This window comes from Herpailurus yagouaroundi, unplaced genomic scaffold (genome assembly GCF_014898765.1).
Source record: "Herpailurus yagouaroundi ecotype Mexico unplaced genomic scaffold, PumYag 67702, whole genome shotgun sequence".
Taxonomy (NCBI): domain Eukaryota; kingdom Metazoa; phylum Chordata; class Mammalia; order Carnivora; family Felidae; genus Herpailurus; species Herpailurus yagouaroundi.
In genome coordinates this window covers 1,082,435-1,104,762 of record NW_024420501.1, presented here as the reverse complement: position 1 = coordinate 1,104,762, position 22,328 = coordinate 1,082,435, and the positions used below count along the sequence as shown (strand labels likewise).

Here is a 22,328-nt window from a genome sequence, read left to right as displayed (position 1 = left end):
TTTTTTTTTAATTTTTTTTTTCAACATTTATTTATTTTTGGGACAGACAGAGACAGAGCATGAACGGGCGAGGGGCAGAGAGAGAGGGAGCCACAGAATCGGAAACAGGCTCCAGGCTCCGAGCCATCAGCCCAGAGCCCGACGCGGGGCTCGAACTCACGGAGTGCGAGATCGTGACCTGGCTGAAGTCGGACGCTTAACCGACTGCGCCACCCAGGCGCCCCTGTTTTGCACTTTTAAATTATTCATGGAACAGCATGAGCAAAGGCATGATAGCAGAAGGGTTGCTAATAACCACAGCTACCGTTCACTGAGCACTCAGTATGTGCGAGGCACTGTTCCAAATGCAGTACGTACGTTATCCCGTTTAATCCTCACAGCTCAACCAGGAGGAAAGGGATACCATTATTCCCGTATGACCCATGAGGAAACCCAGGATTAGAGAGGTAACATCACTTGCCCAACAGGCCATGATTAGTAAATATTATCTGAAGCTCTTTTTTTGCCAAATTTAAAAGACACCTGCGTAGCGCAATAATTTTAAATCTGCACTGACGAGCACACAAAGTAGTAAGACGTAATTTGTATGGCAGTGACAGCACGAAGAAGGGAGGTGAGAAAGGAGCTGGATAGGAGCAAAGTTTTGTCTAATATTGAAATTAAGCTGGGATTCATCCGAACTAGATTGGTGTAAATTGGGACACTAATTGTAATCTGTAAGGTAACCACTAAGAGAATAACTCAAAAAAAAAAATGGTAAAATAGATGACAAGGGAACAGAAATGGCACCGCAGAAAATATCTATGCAACGGAACAGAAGACAAAGATCTCCAAGAGGTACGTGCACACCTATGTTCGTCGCAGCGTTATTCACAATGTGCTCAAGGCCCGGTAACTAGGAGGAGGTAGAATTGAGAAATGAACCACTCTATACGTTTGCAGTATAGGGTACGTGTGCGTGCGTGCACACGCGCGTGTGTGTGTCTGACTCTAAAGCCTGTGCCGTCAGCTTCTAGCACTACCTCTCCCCTTTAATATATGGTTGGGAGTTGGTGTTACTGTTGTTCATAACGAAATTACTTAAAAATAGGTAACACGTGCATATGGTACATGATGCAAAAAGGTGGGGAAAAAAAGAGCGAAAAGTAAATCTAATACAAATAGTCTCCTTCACGCTCCTGTCCCCCAGCCCCCCCGAAAACCCACCCAGGACACAACCACTGTTCCCAGTTGCTTTTCAAATCAAAAACTTTTTTTTTTTTTACTTTGACAAAACTGTGTCTTGACACCGCATCATCGCAAAGTCCATGTAAACCTGAGCCGTGTAATTATGGATTTCTACTCGAATTTTTGAATTTCTCTGTGTAAAACATGCTTCACAATCAATCTCACGGAAAACATGATGAAAACAGCTCATAGCGCATTGGGAATGCTAATGCTTTTCTCAGACATTGATTGTTCAATTTGGCTCATCAAGCTTAGTGATATGATATATTCTAATTCTTTTACATTTTCTTTTTTTTTTAATTTTTTTAACGTTTTTATTTATTTTTGAGACAGAGAGAGACAGAGCAGGAGCAGGGGAGGGGCAGAGAGAGAGGGAGACACAGAATCCGAAGCAGGCTCCGGGCTCCGAGCTGCCAGCACAGAGCCCGACGCGGGGCTCGAACTCACGGACCGTGAGATCATGACCTGAGCCGGAGTCAGACGCTTCACTGACTGAGCCCCCCGGGCATCCTTTACATTTTCTATTTCTATGATGTAACTTCTTTTTACAGTAAGATGGAACATCTGTGTGATGAACGCTGGGCCAGTATTAGTCCTCTTAAGCCACGAAGACAGTTTCAGAGACAATTTGTATTTAATTTCCTCTACAGTGCCTAGGATAATGCCTTAAACAGGGTAAGAACGAAAGCAAACGCAACCAAAAAGACCACGCTGGGTGTGCCGAAGGAGTAACGAACTACAGCAGAGAACAGCGGACGGTTTGTGGACTGGTTCCTGCACGTGCTGCCCCTTGTAGTACAACCCAGTGTAATGACACTTGCACAATGGCACTTTGCTGCCAAATTTATCCAGGGTGGGATTCATTTGAGTCTTGAACTTGAAGCAACAAAGAGCTGAAATATCGTCAAGGACATTGCTTTCTTACATAAATGTAATAAAGCATTCACCTCAGAGAAGACCACCCATTCTAGTTCCCTTGAAAACAGTTTCGGGAAAAGCAGATGGCTCTAGTCAAGGTGGGGAGGGGGAGGGGACTGCATTGTCCTTACTTTAAATAAGTCAAAAAGTCTGAGGTTCCTGTATTTGATGTGCAAACTCGTGATGTTCAATCCTCTCAATGATCTCCTCTTTTTCCCCGGAGTTTCAAGGAAAACAAGCCACATGGAGATAAAAGGTTATGGGTCTACAGAATCTATCACTGCGTTGCCTCATTCACGGCATCATGCACAGCCACAGAGCATTCTTAAAGCATTTTGCTCTCCCTTTGTCACCAATCAGCATATAACGTAACTGAGTTTACTATGTATAACTTTCATTATAGGACCTCTTCCACTATGGGGACACACTTCTAGCATCAAGGACATGGGAATTTTGTAACAAATAGGAACTAAAGTACGTGACAATTAAGATAGAATCCACTAGTTTTTCCTTAAAAAACAAAAAAAGTGGGGCGGGGGGGGAGGTGGGGAGCCTGAGTGGTTCAGTCGTTTAAGCATCTGACTCTTGATTTCAGCTCAGGTCATGATCTCGTGGTTCGTGGGATCGAGCCCGGCATCAGGCTCCTGGCTGACAGTGCGGACCCTGCTTGGGACTGTCTCTCCCCCTCTCTCTCTGCCCCTCCCCCACGTGTGCTGTCTGTCCGTCTGTCTGTCTCTCTCTCTCAAAATAAATCAACCTTTTTTAAAAAGACCTTTCCTTCCTAACATCAAGGAAAGAATATGAGAAATGAAACGTGCTATGGACTGAGTTGTGTCCCCCTCCCCAAATTCATATATTGAAGCACTGATCCACAACGTAATGGTATTTGGGGGTGGGGCCTTTGGGAGGTGATTAAGCTTAGATGAAGCCTTCATGATGGGATTAGTGCCTTTATGAGAGGAGACACTAGAGAGTTTACTGTCTCTGCCTGCCATGTGGGGAAACAGCAAGACTGCAGTCGTCAACGAGCTAGGAAGAGACTTCTCACCAGGACACAACCCTGTTGGTGCCCTGATCTCCAACATTTCCGCCTCCAGAACTATGAGAAATCAAATGTGTATTGTTTTGTTTCAGCCTCCTCCCCCCACTCTATGGGATTTTTTTTTACATTTATTTTTGAGAGACAGAGACAGCACAGGTCGGGGAGGAGCAGAGAAAGAAGGAGACACAGAATCCAAAGCAAGCTCCGGGCTCTGAGCCGGCGGCACAGAGCCCACAGAGCCGGACGCGGGGCTCGAGCTCACAAACTGAGATCATGACCTGAACCGAAGTCAGACGCCCGACCGCCAGAGCCACCCAGGCGCCCCTCCAGTCTATGGATTTTGGTAGGGCAGCCCGAGCTGACTAAGGAGATGAAACCCTAAGTGAGTCAGCACTTCATCAGCGAGGTTCTGTGGAAAGATCCCAGGACGGGATGCAGGGGGGACATTCGGTTATATATAGCGCTCTATTACTGACATCCCACGTGACCTTGAACACTTGCTCCCCGGCTTGCCCACCAAGCCCGCACGTCTGTAACTAGGGGGCTGACGGCGCTACTCACACAGCCACTGTGCGGCCCCACCCACTCCCCCTTGGACAATGACTCTACCCCCGAACTGCAGTCACTAATGACACTGCAGTCACTAGGGGAGACGGGAAGAAAGAATCACAGAAGGCAGCGACAAGGGGACTGACACAGGTGGTGCCTAAATTGCCATTCTAATATGGTATATAATGCAAGATGTATAACTGAGATGAGCGTTTATGAAATGTGCTCCAAGACCGAAGATCAAAATTCAATACAGCAGCACCCTGGCTATCTCTTTGCACTCGAGGCTACGCTGTACAAAGAGAGAATGCTGCCGCTACAGAAACTCCTCTCCCTTCGACCCTTCATTATCGCCTACGATGATTTCTCCAAGACGAAGTCTAAGGAAGAGTGTAATTGCATAGAGAACGGAGAACGTGCAATGCTCACCCAGGACATAATAGTGCCGTCAGCAAAAAGTTTGTCTTCCATTTAACACCTTTAAGTGCTGAGGAAGGAAAAGACAGAAGAGTTACTGTCGCAACTTGATTCAGTCCACTTTAAACCTGCTTTATAACCAGGACACAAGTACCTTTGGATGGGTCGGCTAAAATGCCCCATGCGATTCTCAAATGTTGTGTTTTACGGCCTTTTAATTTCTACACTGAACGCATGAACTTACTGGAATGAGAGCAGATGTAATGCTTACTCTTATACATTCTTGCAGACACATATCCGGCAGGGGTTCCCAGAAGGACCCAGAGTACAACGGCACAGGTCATTAAAGCGCCTCGGTTGGAGGGGGATAGAAAACCAAGGCAGGCCAGAACTAAAGGCACAAAAAAGAAATATCAAACCAGTTACGATCATAGCCTCAGAAGCACACAAAGACTTTGTAATAAATTAAAGACCCACTGATTAAGACATATTATGTGTAACAGCACACAAGGATATTCTGTCATGTGAGATCTTAAGTGACACCGTGAATGTTATTCACTTAACTAATGACAATTTTGTCTTAATGAAAAGGTGTGACTTTCAAGACAAGGCAAGTGAAGTTCAGTTTCCAAGTTGGATCTAGTCTTTACCTCACCATTTAAATCAAAACTAAATAAACGATCCCCCCTACTCTAGTATCATTCCGTAAACAGAAAATCATTTTCCCACAAAAATTTCCTTCTGCTTCCTTGTATTCAAGGGGAAGAATAAAGAAAAGATCAAAGCAGTGGGGCACCTGGGTGGCTCAGTCGGTTAAGCATCCGACTTTGGCTCAGGTCAGGATCTCATAGTTTATGAGTTCGAGCCCCATGTCAGGCTCTGTGCTGACAGCTCAGAGCCTGGAGCCTGCCTCAGATTTTGTGTCTCCCTCTCTCTCTCTCTGCCCCTCCCCTGTTCTCTCTCTCTCTCTCTCTCTCTCTCTCAAAAATAAACATTAAAAAAAATTTTTTTAAATCAAGGCGAGACTTGGTCTCAGGAAAATACAATCTTAAAAGCTGAATTTTGAAGTTAGCACTGACATCTGAAACACCTAACAAGCCTTTTTTTTTTTTTTACAGCAGCCTTGTTTATGAAAATCACCACTCTGGCCATCAAAAATTGACAGGCTCCATTTTTACTTTATACATGAAGGCAGCCAGGGTTCAACAGCCATTGTGAGCCTCCTAAAGATGCCAGTCTGTTTATACGTTTAAAGACCAGCACTTAGGCTTGCCACAGCATTTCAAAATGCTAGTGTTTAATTATGAATTCCCTTAGTCCACTTAAAATATGATTCTACCCACATGCTGATTTTCAAGAAAGCTTCTCTTTTGCAAAGCAAGGACTTTGTGTATTGGACAGCGCAATAAATTATTCACAACTGAAGAAGCCATGAAAGGTCCCGGAGACAGGAACGTATTCAGACTCCTATCCTTAATTTGAGAAGATAGAATTGTAAGTACCATAAAACATACATTTTCTTAAACTTTAGGGTATTTTCAAAGCCCTTTTGTACACGTGGATCAAAATTTAACATACGGCAACAGTTCACTAAGAATGTTTAAGATGACGCATATCGATCTGAGCCTACTTACGTAAGGTGATAAACGTCATGATCAAAACTTGTGTTCCTTGGCCCAGGAAAACTGACAGCAACATTCTACTCCTTGGTGGTCTGAATACATCCCCATGAAGCAGCTTCCAACCAAAGTCCTCCTGGGCGTCTTCCTACATATGAGAAAATCTTTGGTAAACACACTGTGGCAGAAAGTTACCAGAACTCTCAAAGTTAGATGGAAATGAATTTTCCTCTAAAGACAGACTAACTGGAAGCCAATGGCTCATTCAGGATACAGCAGCCCTCTGGAAGGTAGGTGATCCTGCCATCCAAATGAGGCACTCCCTTACTCTAAGATTTGCATTAGAGGGAATGTGTTCCTCATATAAAGAACACACCTGGCTTAATTGCATGAAGAAAGTGAAATGATTTAATACACAGAGGGAATCCGGCCAATTTTTATAGAAATTTAAAATTCGGGGCACCTGCGTGGCTCACTTGGTTGAGCGTCTGACTTCGGCTCAGGTCATGATCTCATGGTGTGTGAGTTCGAGCCCCGCATCGGGCTCTGTGCTGTTAGTGTGGAGCCCGCTTCAGATCCTCTGTTCCCCCTCTCTCTGACCCCACCCCTGCTTGCACTCTCTTTGTCAAAAATAAATAAACCTTAAAAAGAAAAGAAAAACAAAGGATTCTCTTTTTTTAAAAAAAAAGAAATCTAAAATTCACCAATACACAGATGATTATAAGAGTCAAAACAGTATAAATGAGATAAAACTAAATTTAACCTCAAAAAAAATGTATTAAAAAAAAAAGAGGGGTGCCTGAGTGGATCAATCGGTTAAGCGTCTGACTTCGGCTCAGGTCATGATCTCACAGTTTGTGACTTCAGGCCCCGCATCAGGCTCTGTGCTGACAGCTCAGAGCCTGGGGCCTGCTTCCCATTCTGTGTCTCCCTGTCTCTCTGCCCCTCCGCCGCTCACACTCTGTGTCTCACTCTGTCTCTCAAAAAATGAATAAATGTTAAAAAAGATTTTTTTAACTAAATTTAACCCAAATGATAACATTTTGCAATGTTTGATACATTTATCTCATACTCCAAATTAATGGAAACATTAAGTAATACTTTAAAAGTTCAGAAACATATAAAAAGGAATAGAACCAGAGTGGGTAACAAATACCTCTCTAATAAACTGACTTCTACTTTTACAGAGCATACCCAACTCTATACTTTCTGATAAAACCTACGCAACTCTATACTTTCTGATTTGGTATAATAGGTTAAATTGCTAGACGTCGAAATGTGCTGTATTCGAGGTATTATATGCCCTAAGTAAAAATATAACATTGACAAGTGGACAGAGTAGGCATTCAAATATTTGCTGAATCAAATATGTGCATTTTTACTTACAGAATAACTCATCTCATTGTATTTGATAATATCTCTATGAAGAGTCCTCAATATAATTATAGCCACCATGCCAGATAAGAAGAGAATGATAACAAAGGAATTCATAATACTAGAAAATTTAAAGAAGAAAAAAGAGAAGTTAAACGTCAAGTTCCATATTTAAACAGTGAGAAGAAAATGTGGGTACATATAAAAGAAAGGCATTCAAATTGTCATCATGTTGATCACTTTTCCAAGGTTAAACTTAGATCAAAAGCTGAATACATCAGTATATTAAATGAACTTAATATATTATAATACACAATATATTGATATTATGTATTAATACACATAATCCACAAAACTGTATTACAAATAAAGCAATATAGGGGCGCCTGGGTGGCTCAGTCTGTTAAGTCCGACTTCAGCTCAGGTCATGATCTCACGGTTCGTGAAGTCAAGTCCCACATCGGGCTCTGTGCTGACAGCTCAGAACCTTCTTCAGATTCTGTGCCTCCCTCTCTCTCTGCCCCTCCCCCGCTCATGCTCTGTCTCTCTCTGTCTCAAAAATAAACACTAAAAAGAAACAAAACAAAACCAAATAAAGCAATATAAACAACATTATTCTTCAGGTGATTTTAGAATTTTTTAAGGGTACATTCCCAAAAAGAAGCAAGAAGTAAATAAGATCAATTAACAGAAACTCAATTCCAGAGCATGGAACTGAGAATGAAAGTCCAGGAATCAAGGTTGAACTAATGGCTGACTGACTTCTTAACTGATAGACCAAGGTTGTGGTCTTTTTATGAGCTTCAGGGTAATGACCCCATGGTCACTGTACTTCCCAGCTCTTACTGTTTCTAAAATTTAAACTTCAAAATTATTCCCAAATCAAAACCAATCCCTTCTGCCATCCCACCACCCAGCCAAACCCGAACACATCAACAAAGCTTCACCAGAATCTGAAAAGACCAACACTGTTCTAGAAAGATGCCAATAAGGAGGAGCCTGGGTGGCTCAGTCAGTTAAGCATCTGACTTTCCCTCAGGTCATGATCTCACAGTCCGTGAGTTTGAGCCCCACATCAGGCTCTCTACTGTCAGCGCGGAGCCCATTTCAGATCCTCTGTCTCCCTCCCTCTCTCTCTGCCCCTCCCCCGCTTGTACTCTCCCTGTCTCTCAAAAATAAATTTAAAAAAAGATGCCAATAAGATGATTGATGTCTATGGTTGCCAGAGAGGAGGTAGTATGGGGGGATGGGCAAAATAGATGAAGGAGATTAAGAGGTGCAAAGATCCAGTTATAAAACAAATAAGTCGGGGGCGCCTGGGTGGCGCAGTCGGTTAAGTGTCTGACTTCAGCCAGGTCACGATCTCGCGGTCCGTGAGTTCGAGCCCCGCGTCGGGCTCTGGGCTGATGGCTCAGAGCCTGGAGCCTGTTTCCAGTTCTGTGTCTCCCTCTCTCTCTGCCCCTCCCTCGTTCATGCTCTGTCTCTCTCTGTTCCAAAAATAAATAAACGTTGAAAAAAAATTTTAAAAAAATAAAATAAAATAAAAATAAAACAAATAAGTCACTTGTGGCTGCCAAAGGGGAGGGGGTGTGGGGGGATGGGCAAGATGAGTGCAGGGGGTGGGAGGTGCGGCCTTCCAGCTATGGAATGAATAAGTCACAGGGATAAAAGGTACAGCATAGGAGGGGCGCCTGGGTGGCTCAGTCGGTTGAGCGTCCGACTTCAGCCCAGGTCATGGTCTCATGGTTCGCGAGTTCGAGCCCTGAGCCAGGCTCTGTGCTGACAGCGCGGAGCCTGCTTGGGATTCTCTGTCTCCCACTCTCTCGACCGCTCCCCTGCTTGCGTGTGCACACTCCCATGCTGAAAATAAATAAATTTTTTACATTTATTCATTTTGAGAGACAGAGAGAGAGAGCATGAGTGGGGAAGGAGCAGAGAGAGAAAGGGAGACATAGAATCCAAAACAGGCTCCAGCCTCTGAGCTGTCAGCACAGAGCCCGACGTGGGGCTCAAACCCACAGACCACGAGACCATGACCTGAGCTGAAGTCGGACGCTTAACCGACTGAGCCACCCAGGCGTCCCTCTCAAAATAAATAAATAAATAAAAACTTTCAGGGGCGCCTGGGTGGCTCAGTCAGCTAAGCATCTGACTCTTGGTTTCAGCTCAAGTCATGATCTCACGGTTCGTGGGTTCGAGCCCCATGTGGGGCTCTGAGCCGACAACGTGGAGTGTGCTTGAGATTTTCTCTCCCCCTCTTTCTGCCCCTCTCCTGCTCGTGCTTTCTCTCTCTCCCTCAAAAATAAACATTAAAAAAATTTTAAAGATGACTGATGTCTAAAACGTCTGTTAATGTGGTAAGTGAATTAGATCATGGCTGAAACAAAGTACATTCCTTATTATGCTATAAATACGAATACTACTAGAGATTAGCCCCCACAGTGTATCTGGAGGCCCTTTGGTCTCCCAATCCCTTTGGAGAAACCATTTAAATAAATTTTACCTGAGGAGACTTCTGGGGATGTGAGAAAATGGGACCTGGACAGTTGCCCAAACAGAAGACTCTGGAAAAGCTACCATATGGTCATAATAATGAGGAGGCGGAGGAGGAGGAGGAGGAGGAGGAGGAGGAGGAGGAGGGGGGAGAGCAGGAAGACACGAAGGAATAAGTGTAGAAACACAGTAGCGGGGGGTGTTATTCTCACTCAAAAGGCAATGGGTATATAAGGAGGGTCATCACCTCAAGAGACCATACTCGGAACCACACCTTCCCTCACTTTCATTTTTACTTTCATAGTCTTCTTCCACCCCAAACTGACCTACCCCCCGACCTCCCTCAGCACTTGGCCACAGTCACGCCCAATCGTCACGTTCTCAACTGGTTCCTCCCTCCATTTCAGGCTGAAACTTCCACCTCTGCGGTTTGGCCCTGTTGAAGGTTCCCGAGCGATCAAGCGCGTGTCCTCTGCATCCACCCGAACATAAAGCCTCGTGGGAGCAGAAGTCCGTCTGCCTCCCTCGCGCCGTCCCAGAGCCCAACAGGGCGTCTGGCCGCCTCGCAGGGACGAGGAAGCACACCAGTGGCATGAGCAGCCCCTCCCCGACACACCTTGTCCCCCACACGGTCCTCTCTGTCACCGGCCCCGCTGAGGGAATGAAGGGCCCCTTGAAAGGTCTTGGTGTCTCACATGTAATGCCTCCACCTTCCTCCTGGCCCTCTTCCTCAGACTTTCTGAACCCAGGAGCACAAGTCTCTACTGTGTTTTCCTCTCATCTCGCGCGCGGTGTCCCCTTCCGCAGTCACACCCTGCCCACTTCGCGTCCCCCCGTGCTCTTTGCAGGCTGCAAGGCACCTCTCAAGACACCTCAAGCCGCTCTTCCCTTCGGCATACGCAGGCGTGTATTTAAGGCCCGTCTTCCTTTTTCTCTTTCTTTGTGCACGTGGAGAGGTGTGTGCGAGGAAGGAGAGGGGAAACCAGCTACGGGGAGGAAAAAGGTGTCACTCAAGATCATCTCTGGTAACAAAATAGCTTTTTAAAACACATAGGTATATAGATCTGACCACTCATGGGTTCGACCCCCGCGTCCAGCTCCTTGCTTTCAGCCCAGAATTTTCTCTCTGCTTCTCTCCCTCTCTCTCTTAAAATAAACTTAAAGATATAGATATAGATATAGATATAGATATAGATATAGATATAGATATAGATATATACATATAAGATATATATATAAGATATATATATAAGATTTATATAAGATATATATAAGGTATAAATATATATATAAATATGTATATTTAATACAAATATATATTTACATTTCTCCTACTGAAGCTACCTACTCTTTGTTTTATAAAGTACTTACCTGGGGGGGGCGCCTGGGTGGCTCAGTGGGTGAAGCGTCCGACTCTGGATCAGGTCATGATCTCACGGCTCGTGAGTTCGAGCCCCGCGTCGGGCTCTGTGCTGACAGCTCAGAGCCTGGAGCTTGCTTCAGATTCTGCCTCTGTCTCTCTGTCCTCCCCTACTCACTCTCTGTCTCTCTGTCTTGCTGTCTCTCTCTCTCTCTCTCTCTCAAAAATAAACATTTAAAAATACATACATAAATACATACATACATACATACATAAAATAAAGTAGTTACCTAGAAGCATCTGGCTGGCTCAGTCAGAAGAGCATGCGACCCTTGACCTCAGCATGCTGAGTTCGAGCCCCATGTTGGGCAGAGGTTACTAAAGAAAATAAACTTAAAAATAAAAAATAAAGTACTTACCTCAACCACTGAATGTTGGTATGAGGCATGGAATCCAAAATGTAGTCCCACCTAGATGCCCACTTGATGCTTTTGTTTTCCTAACAAACAAAAATATACAGTTATATGACCAAACTTCTAGTGACTTTTGCTGGTTATAATCCTAAAACAGACAGAAAGTTATTCTGCATACATTTTCGCCTTTTCTTTACTACTAACTTCCTGGAATAGTAAGATGTGTCCTGACATTTTTATCTTATTTTTATTAAGTGATATTCTTCTTCATTTCAGGAAGGAACTAGGAAGAAAGTACTTGTAGCTTGCCACTGTTCACCAGAAACAGCACCTTTAAAAAAAACAGACTCAGTATTTGTTTGTTTACTTATTTATGTAATCTCTATACCCAACATGGGGTTCGAACTCACAACCCCAAGATCAAGAGTCGCATGCTCTTCTGACTGAGCCAGCCAGGTGCCCCTACATTTTTATATGTTAAGTATTTTGAGATGTCGTAGCAACAAGTTTATAAAAGATGCTTTGTTTTTAAGTTTTGTAGTTTTCAATACTGAATAAACCATAAGAAAATACAATGACTGGGGTGCTTGGGTGGCTCAGTCAGTTAAGCATTCGCCTCTTAATTTTGGCTCAGGTCATGATCTCACGGTTTGTGGGATCAAGCCTGGAGTCGGGCTCTGTGTTCACAGCATGCAGCCTGCTTAGGATTCTCTCTGTCCTTTTCTCTCTTCCCCTCTCCCTCTTCTCTCTGCCCCAGCCCTGTTCTCTCTCTCTCTCTCTCTCTCTCTCTCTCTCTCTCAAAATAAATAAATAAACTTAAAAAAAGAAAGGAAATACAATTACCAATCAAGCTGTTTCTGTGACATGTGATCAACCTCAAACTGTCCGTAGCTTTCTTACAAAATATCCCCAATAGATGAAGTTCAGAACTGGGAATCCCCAATAAACACTTACACCATTAATACAGTGTAATCACCACTCAAATCAATAATATGCTTTTAGCAAAAGGAAAATGCTGGTACAAATTGACTAATGTTTGAAATGACTTATTATTCTAAACTGGGTGTTAGGTGTTTTTCCCGAAGTTTAGAGTTGGAGTATGGAGAAAAATTAATATACACTGCTTTTTTTCCTACTTTTTTTTTAAGTAGGCTCCACACTCAACATGGGGCTCGAACTCATGACCCTGAGATCAAGAGATAACGCTCTACTGACGGAGCCAGCCAGGTGCCCCTAAAGTATGCCACTTAAAAAAAAAAAAACCCAGGGGCGCCTGGGTGGCGCAGTCGGTTAAGCGTCCGACTTCAGCCAGGTCACGATCTCGCGGTCCGTGAGTTCGAGCCCCGCGTCGGGCTCTGGGCTGATGGCTCAGAGCCTGGAGCCTGTTTCCGATTCTGTGTCTCCCTCTCTCTCTGCCCCTCCCCCGTTCATGCTCTGTCTCTCTCTGTCCCAAAAATAAATAAACGTTGAAAAAAAATTTAAAAAAAAAAAAAAACCCAAATGATAGATTTTAATTGGGTTTTAATTCAATGATGGATTTTAGTTAAAACCTGATGACCAGGTGATCCTGGTTAACATTACCAGTGATGGGGCAGGTTGACATCACGTACTTCCTGACGTATGCAGCATCAGGTCTGTGGTGCGATCCCTGCCAAGAACGTACAGCCCGAGCCTTGTCATAAAGAACCATCAGACAGGGGGCGCCTGGGTGGCTCAGTCAGTTAAGCGTCCGACTCCGGCTCAGGTCATGATCTCACAGTTTGTGGGTTCGAGCCCCACGTCGGGCTCTGTGCCGACAGCTCGGAGCCTGGAGCCTGCTTCAGATTCTGTCTCCTTCTCTCTCTGCCCCTCCCCCACTGTGCTCTGTCTCTCAAAACTAAATAAACATAAAAAAAGTTTTAAAAAATTTTTTTTTAAATAAGAACCACCAGACCCAGTTTGCTGGTCATCCTGCAGATTGTAAGGTCTGTACTCTATAAAAATTTCAAGGATGTGAAAGACAGAGAAAGACTAAAGAACGGGTCTGGATTGGAGACCACAAACTAAACAACACATACTCCTAGGCAGGACCTCAAACCACAAAGGGAAAAAGTGACATTGTTGGCCAGCTGGCAACATTTGAATGGATGCATGTGGACGGGATGGTAATGTGATAGCAATACAGATTCCTGATTTGCAGAGTTATATGCTAGTTGTATGCTATTCTAGTAGGAAAATGATCTTGTCTGGGGGACTCTGGAGCGTTTAGGGGGCGATAGAACATCTAGCTCTCAAAAGATTCAGAGAAAGACCAATGATAATGGACATAGAGAGAAGGGTGAACCATGGAGCAAATGAGGTAAAATATGAACAATTGGGGGGTTCTGATTAAAGGGACTGGGGGAGCTCTTTGTATTGTTCTGACAATCCTTCTGTGGTCTGAAACGGTTTCAAAATAAATTATCACTTAAAACCTATAAATAGGAAATCAGAATTTACAGATAAATCAAGAGATCAACTACCCACTGCATAAAAACATACATCTTGGCTGTTCTACTAAAATACTGGGCCTGTTGTCAAATGTGACTTAATTTGTAAAAATTTGAATTACAGGCTTCTCTTCACCAGCCTACCCATTGCCTTAAGCAAGTTAATTCATATCGGGTCTTTCAAAAAGGAGAGATACTTTCCAAGATGCACCATGAAGTTTGAATTTTAAATACTAAGAGAGCCTAGAAAAATCTGCAGCTGGTAAGCCTGACAGTTTTTGCACCAAACATCGCCATCTGCTGGCAATAACAGACCATAACACGTGGTACTCTGCCCTAAGAAAATAAGGAACGATTTAAAACTCCTAAGGCACATTTGAGAGCAAAATGACAAACGCAGAAAGGTAAGTAAGTGGTGAAACCTACTTCCTCAATCCCCCGAACACTAATGAGCTATTCCGCTTCTTTACATCGCAGTTCTCACAAAACCACAGCAGGTAAACAAGTCCTTCGTGTTTACTACCGGAGGCACGAGCCGCAAAAGTAGAAACAAAACCAGACTTCTTGAATCCTGACGCAGGACCCCACGATGGATGTCACTCAAAGAATATTCACGCAGGGACTCAAAGAATGAAATGGGCAGACAGCTGGGGTTTCTTCTGGTCCAGGTGATTGCAACAGAGGGAGCAGCACCCCCTAAGGGGCATGATGAGGATGCGTAGGGGATACTTCAGGGATTAAGCAGCAGAGAAGGCGGGACCCACACGGCACTTCCCTGGGAGACGAGCACAACACAGAACTGAGTTGATCAACATCTCAGAAAATCATGCCCTCTCTCGGAAAGATGTGGAACTTGAGCTACCAATGGATGATATTCTCATATTCATCTGCATTCACAGCCCTGACATTTACAGTGATTAAACACATTGGTGCATGCATCTGACGGGGACTGAAATATGTACCGAAATACATGCTATTTTCTTAAACATTACTTTTTTTTCTTTTATATTATAGTTAGGATGTTATACTGATGTTTATTGAAACTAGGTGTACAGACAGGTTGAATCATCTAGTGTCTATAAATACGAATTTACAATAGTAAAGGCAGACAGAGAAAACATTTGATATTAAAATAAGACATCAGGGAGCCTGGGTGGCCCAGACAGTGGAGTGTCGGGATCTTGAGTTCCACTCTCAGGTCATGATCCCAGGGTCCTGGGATCGAGTCCCATGTCGGGCTCCACACTGAGCATGGAGCCTGATTAAGATTCTGATTCCCTCTCTCTCTCTCTCTCTCTCTCTCTCTCTCATCACTCCCTCTGCCCCTCTCCCCCACTCATGCTCTCTCTCTCTAAATTAAAAAAAAAGAGGACATCAGTCTGATAGGGTTGAGAACTACTGATCCATTTCAACTCTCTCATTTTATTACAGGGGAAACTGACATTCAGAGAACAAAACGAACTTGCTCAAGGTCACAGTATGAGCTTGAGGCAAGCCAGCACCAAAATTCTCTGCTTCTCAATTAGTTACTGGCCCATGCTGCCTACAAATCAACAATATGCTTTGGAGGGGGAACAAAAACCCAATGCTATAAATGTGGCTAGGATCCCCGGCCAACCCACAAATGAAGCTTATGTAAGTCACATACATAGCTAAGAGTAATGTGATTAGAATGAAGCCACAAAACCTTTGGTTCGTGGTATAAAAACGGTAAGTTTCTGGGGCGCCTGGGTGGCGCAGTCGGTTAAGCGTCTGACTTCAGCCAGGTCACGATCTCGCGGTCTGTGAGTTCGAGCCCCACGTCAGGCTCTGGGCTGATGGCTCAGAGCCTGGAGCCTGTTTCCGATTCTGTGTCTCCCTCTCTCTCTGCCCCTTGCCCGTTCATGCTCTGTCTCTCTCTGTCCCAAAAATAAATAAACATTGGAAAAAAAATTTTTTTTAAATAATAATAAATAAAAAAATTAAAAAAAAACGGTAAGTTTCTGAAATAAAAGTATTGTGAATCGTAATACGTAGCCTGGCATTCAAGGCCATTCAAAATCTCGCCCAAGTCTATCTTTCTAAACGTCCTACCAATACTATACAAACGATTAAAATCTGAGGTGTCAAACTGAATCTTTTGGGCCTTTAGGGACCCCAGCACCTAATCCCTGGCACATAAAATGCATTGACTATCATCTGATGAATGAATAAGCAAATGAAGACAATTTTCTTTCAATTGGACTTTTGTTCACTCTTCCCCATAGGTACTGTTCCCATGTACACTCTTATCCAGAAAGCCCTACCCTAGCTCCTCTCCAAATGCCTAAAATCTAGGTCTCTTAACTCAGTCCATTGGCCTTCCCACAATGCCTCACACTCCTCTCTTATAAAGCCTTCTTGGCCAATTCACCTGCCATAATTCCTTCCCATTTTAAACTCACACCATGTATTATAGAGGCTGCGTCAGGAGCCTGGACTCTCTAGTCAAACTAATCTTGGTTTATAATCCTTTACATTTGTAAAAGCCATTTGGCAAGTGGCTTTCCCTCTATGGGTCTCAGTTTTTATTTCTTTTTAAGTTTATTTCTTTATTTTGGGAGAGCGAGAGTGGGGGAAGGGCAGAGAGAGGGGAGAGACAGAGAATCCCAAGCAGGCTCCGCGCTGTCGGCACAGAGCCCCATGCGGGGCTCGATCTCACGAACTGTGAGACCGTGACCTGAGCTGAAACCAAGAGTTGGATGCTCAGCCGACTGAGCCACCCATGTGCCCCTCGGTTTTCTTTTCTATAAAGTGGAGTTTTAAAACAGTACCTGCTTTCAGAGGACTACTGTGAAAAATGAAGGTAAAGAAGTTACTTAATAAAAATTCCCATATAAATGTCATATAAATGTATGAATAAAAGGTCTTCACTCAGATATTAATCTTTATGACCCATCCTTCAATAACTTCTGAACATATTTGTTACATAAACTCCAAACTGTATACCCATTTGGGAACATGAATCATTTTCTGAAAACATAAAATACACAAGATGCTTTCTTTTTTTTTTTTTAGAGAGAGAGAGAGAAAGAGAGCGCGTGCACTAGTGTGGGGGAGGGGCAGCGGGAGAGAGACTCTTAAGCAAGCGCCAAGCTCAGGTGGAGCCTGACGCAGGGCTCGATCTCATGACCCTGGGATCGTGACCCGAGCCAAAATCAAGAGACAGACGCTCAACCGACTGAGCCACCCAGGTGCCCCACAAGACGCTGAATTAAAAACCCGAAAAGAATTGTAACTAAACACTATACCGCCTCTGGACCTTTCTGTAGCCAGTAGCTGCCTGACCAGGGGCTGAGGCCCACAACCTCACCGATGACCGTGAGCTCTGCTTCCAAACAGCAGTTTGCAGGTGGCTGTCGAAGAGGTTCAAGGAGGTCTCAGGTGGTCTAGGGCCCCAGCTGCTGCATGGTCCTGACACCTGTAAGTGGTTTGACGTATGCATGGGGTGTGGCTTCCTGTCCATATCTCCCTGCCCCGTCCCTGCGTCAGGATTGTGCCTGCCCCTCCCCCACTGACCCCGAGAACAACCCCGTGTGCCAGAGGTACATGGAAGCCTTCCGCAGTCCGCACAGGGTGAGACAGTGTAGTTCATCCAGCCAAGGGCCTGGAATCCATCCGTGTCACGAGACCTGGTGAGATTTTCTGTACTGAGAGTGAGAAGCAGCAGGAAGGGGGGGAAACACGCGGAAGCATGGACCTGAGGGGAAATTCCCAGGAAGCAGGGTGGTCTAGATCTTTGCCAAGGTAGTGGCCCCTAGTCACATGTGGCTATCCAGCACTTGAAATGTGGCTAGTCCTAAGTGAGATGAGCTGTGTGAAATATGTGCTGGCTTTCAAAGATTGAAAAAAAAAAAACCCACAAGGTATTTCTTTACTAAAATGAGTGCTATAGATACACTGTATTCCAGTTAATAAATTTGTCTCTCGGCGCCCCTGGGCGGCTCAGCCGTATAAGCATCTGACTTTGGCTCAGGTCATGATCTCATGGTCAGTGAGTTCAAGCCCCGCTTCGGGCTCTGTGCTGACCGCTCAGAACCTGGAGCCTGCTTCCGACTCTGTCTCCCTCTGTCTCTGTCCCTCCCCTGCTTGCGCTCTGTCTCCCTCTCTCAAAAATAAACATTAAAAATATATTTTAAAAAATCAGTATCAGAATTTCCCATTTATAAATTAATTAATTAATTAATCTCTCACAGGGGTATGGGTTATCAGTTTTGACACTACATGTATGCTAGGACTGAACAAATAAATCAGGAGTGCCTGGGTGGCTCAGTTGGTTGAGTGTCCAACTTCGGCTCAGGTCACAGTCTCACGGTTCATGGGTTCGAGCCCCGCATCGGACTCTGTGCTAACAGCTTGGAGCCTGGAGCCTGCTTCAGATTCTGTGTCTCCCTCTCTCTCTCTCTCTCTCTCTCTCTCTCTATGCCCCTCTCCCACTTGCACTCTGTGTCTCTCTCTCACACACACAAAAATAAACATCAAAAACAATTAAAAAAAAAAACAAATAAATCAACACATTATAGAAGATGGGGGCCATACTTCTCAGCATCAGAGAAAGAAGTTAGCAGTCAGCAAGGGGAGAGGGCTAGCCCAAACGCTGTAGTGCTGCATTATGGTCAGAGATACTGATACAAACTCGTGTTCATTTATTTCCTTATCCACTCACTTATTTTTATATCTTCCCATTTGCAGTTAGCAAGTCATGCGTGGGGTGACACTCTCCCACTGTGAGAACAACCAGCTTTCCTAATGCTCATTCATCTCCGATTTTAACATCCATTGATACTATCAGCCTGAATCAATTACTTAATTGGAGGTTGAAAAATAGTGATTTTCAAATTCATGTTCAATTTCCACTTCAAGTAGTTATTACCACTGAAGCAATTCAACAAATAATGATATCAACCCAGCTAACTGACAAAATCCTTCATAGGCTATAATGCGATTTCAGTTCTTTTATATCAGTTACCAACATATGAAGGTTTGCTTCTTATTTGTCGGTGGAAAACTCAAGCTCTGTTGTGGTTTCAATAAGATTTTGTGAGCTACTCTAAGATGCAACCACCATGGACACTTGAGACACCCCAAGTGGGAGCCACGATGCAATATAGATTTTACTCCACAAGAGTACTCCAGAGTCCAGTGTGGTTGCAAAATGCTGAGTTAGACTCGGTCAACAGATTTCTTCATTAGGAGACTTTTAAATATTTTACTCATGTGCTTTGGGAAGCTCAGAAAGGAAGTAGTAGAAAGCAGCATTTTCCAAACTTGTCTGACTCGTGTTCTAGGGAGTGCACTTTGGGAAGGGTTGATGTGCATCATTATCACCGGGTTAAGAAAGCATTTTTCAACTCAAGACCATAAAATGAACAGCACCAGAGATGTGTAACCGTACGCTTCCTTACGCTCGCCCCCGCCTACAACGGCAACGCGCTGGTGTTCAGATACAGACTATGGCGGCGTGGTGTTTTCTCACCACACAATCTCACGCTGCTGTGTGAGACACCTGTAAATCAAGTGCTCCCGTGTCCGCAAGAAGGAATGGAAAGGATTGTGTGCCAACTACAGGCTAGGCACGGTGCTAAACGTTTTATGTGAGCTCACATACCCCAGAATAATCACCGGAGGTGATGATTTGATCCCCATTTTACAGATGCGGAAGTTCACACAGCTAATAAACGTCAGCGCCAGTTTTCAAACTCAGGCGCGTTTGGGCCTTTGCATCATGCCACTTATTGAGGCCGAGGGCCTCCTAAGAACCCTAAGTGAGTTTCAAGGAGAGGGAAAGAATTCCCTCTTCTGGAAAAGCTTCCAAAAGTAGGTGTGTTAAGGAACAAGGGATTGAGCCCTAACCCCAAATAACGTGACTTCCCCAAATTCCCGCATTTGGTACAGCTGCATCTGAACTTGAGCTTCAGCTCGGTCGGTAGCCACAGTTGCTTCCTGACAGGCAGACAGTCCACTAGCTCCATACCATGGAGGCTCCCAGTGTGAATCTGAACTTCAATTTAGATGTGCGTTCCCTTGGCTTTTACTGTATGCATAAAAGTTCCTACATTTAAATTTTTTTTTTTTTTAATTTAAGTACGCTCCATGCCCAAAGCAAGGCTTGAACTCACCACCCTGAGATCAAGAATTGCTGGCTCTACTGACTGAGCCAGCCAGGCGTGCCACTACATTGAAATGTGTATAGCTGACGAATAAGTGATAAAAAATGTAGAAGGGCTTCAGTTCTTTGATCATCTTCTTTTAATTTTTTTAATGTTTATTTATTATTCTTGAGAGAGACAGAGAGAGAGAGAGAGCATGTGAGCAGAGGAGGGGCAGAGAGAGAAGACAAAGAATTTGAAGCAGGCTCCAGGCTCCGAGCTGTCAGCACAGAGCCCATCGCAGGGCTCAAACTCACTGACCATGAGACCGATCATGACCTGAGCTGAAGTCGGACGCCCAACCGACTGAGCCACCCAGGTGCCCCTGATCAACTTCTGATAATAACTTAGACTTTTAATAATGTTCTCAATCATTAGGGAGAGGTTATTTTAATTTCTTCAGGGTGTATTTCATTCCTTCCCCCAGATTACACTTCTGTATTTCATCCAGAGATCAGAAGGCTGACCATATTGGACTAGTAAATTGCCTGTTTTCACCGATTGTACTTTGTGTAAACCGCAGGATGTAGGCTCAAGTAATCCTGACCTCTAGCCAGATGATCCAAAGCACACACACGCATTTCTAATATAAACCTTTCTCATTTTCTTTAGAGTAACTCTGTGGACAGAAGATATAATAGACCTTTAATACGGAAAGCCAGAATGGTATAGCAGAAAAGCTATGAGTTTGGGGGCCAGACAGTTTGAATATCGCTTGCACCTCCCGCCAGCAATGATCCTGAGAAAATTACCCCACCTCACTGGGCTTCAGTAGCCTCATTTATAAAATGGATATAACCACATAGGTGATACATAGGGACAAAAGCAAGGCAGCCCTAAGATGCGATTGCTTTCAGACTGAGATTAGGAAAAAATCATGTTGTAATGGCTGGCAGGTCATGTATAGAAATGACACAAGCTGAGCACAATTTGTAAATGTTTGAAGAAATTTGAGACCTAATCCCCAATAATGTGATTAGGGCTTGGTCTCAAGAAAGCACATCTAAAGCTTTAAGAAATAAGTCATTTACACCAAATCAAGTATGATCGAAGCCGACTCAAAAATATGAGATATTGCCTTAAAAAAATAAAAAGAGAAATGCATAAATCTATATAGTCTTAAAAGGCTTTCCCTAGAAAAGGAAAGCCCCCAAGTTAATCTTTCGATGAAACACCTGTAATACTGTCCAGGACTAAGAGTACCCAGCCCATGAATATAAACATCTGGTCCATGGGCAAGCAGAGGACTAGAGGGCCATGAATATCATGTTTTAATACCCACTTCCTTTTGCTCTGGGGTCCTAGGCTCACCAACAAACTTCCTATTTATGCTATTCTATTTCTATTTGCTTTCTCATATATCGTTATCACAGGCAGATGTGCTAACCAGCTAACATGAATGGTGTGGTCCCTGGCACTCATATTTTTCCATGTAAATTAATAAATCGGTATTCTGGTTTATACATTGGACCCTTAGGGGTTTGCTCAATATAAACCGATCTCCCTTTGGTATAGTCACAGAATTAAAATTCGGAAGCACAGGACCACCGTTGGTCTGGGCTCAGGTTATGATCTCATGGTTTTGTGAGTTCGAGCCCCGCATGGGGTTCCATGCTGACAGTGCAGAGCCTCCTTGGGATTCTCTGCCTCCCTCTCTCTCTGCCCCTTCCCCACTCGCACTCTCTCTGCCTCTCTCAAAATAAATAAATAAATCTTAAAAAATAAATAAATAAAATAAACTCTGAAGCAAAATTTTAAAATATTGACAGAAACCTAGCACTGCTGAGTATGTGAGGAAACAGCACATCCTCGGGCCAGCAACTTCTCTGGACAAGAATTTGGCAATGTGTTCTCGAAATCTGCACACCCTTTTACCTACATAATCCTGGTGCTGGGAATTGAACTTTAGGAAATAATCACACAAGAAGAAACATAAGAATGTTCATCAAACCACCGTTTCTAAATTAAAAATTAGACATTTGGGTTGTTTTTCTCAATGAAGCAATAAATAAGTCAATCATGGCCTACACATTAAATGTAGTATGCAGCAAATTAAAAAAAGGATGGGGGGGCGCCTGGGTGGCTCAGTCGGTTGGGTGTCCGACTTCAGCTCGGGTCACAATCTCACTTTTTGTGGGTTCAAGCCCCGCGTCGGGCTCTGTGCTGACAGCTCAGAGCCTGGAGCCTGCTTCGGATTCTGTGTCTCCCTCTCTCTCTGCCCCTCCCCCGCTCATTCTCTCCCTCTCTCTCTCTCTCTCTCTCTCTCTCTCTCTCTGTGTGT

General features: G+C 44.0%; 1 protein-coding gene across 2 annotated transcripts in view; it reads right to left on the bottom strand.

Moving 5' to 3' along the window:
- LOC121025797 (transmembrane 9 superfamily member 2-like) overlaps positions 1–22,328 on the bottom strand; it is an 89,368-nt gene that overhangs the window by 26,098 nt on the left and 40,942 nt on the right. For both annotated transcript variants that reach the window (XM_040468534.1, XM_040468533.1), the window contains exons 8-12: positions 11,419–11,498; positions 7,159–7,267; positions 5,788–5,920; positions 4,425–4,544; positions 4,166–4,223 (exon numbers count right to left, since the gene is read on the bottom strand). In XM_040468534.1, the coding sequence (XP_040324468.1) occupies positions 4,166–4,223; positions 4,425–4,544; positions 5,788–5,920; positions 7,159–7,267; positions 11,419–11,498 (500 nt within the window). The remainder of the gene's footprint in view (positions 1–4,165; positions 4,224–4,424; positions 4,545–5,787; positions 5,921–7,158; positions 7,268–11,418; positions 11,499–22,328) is intronic.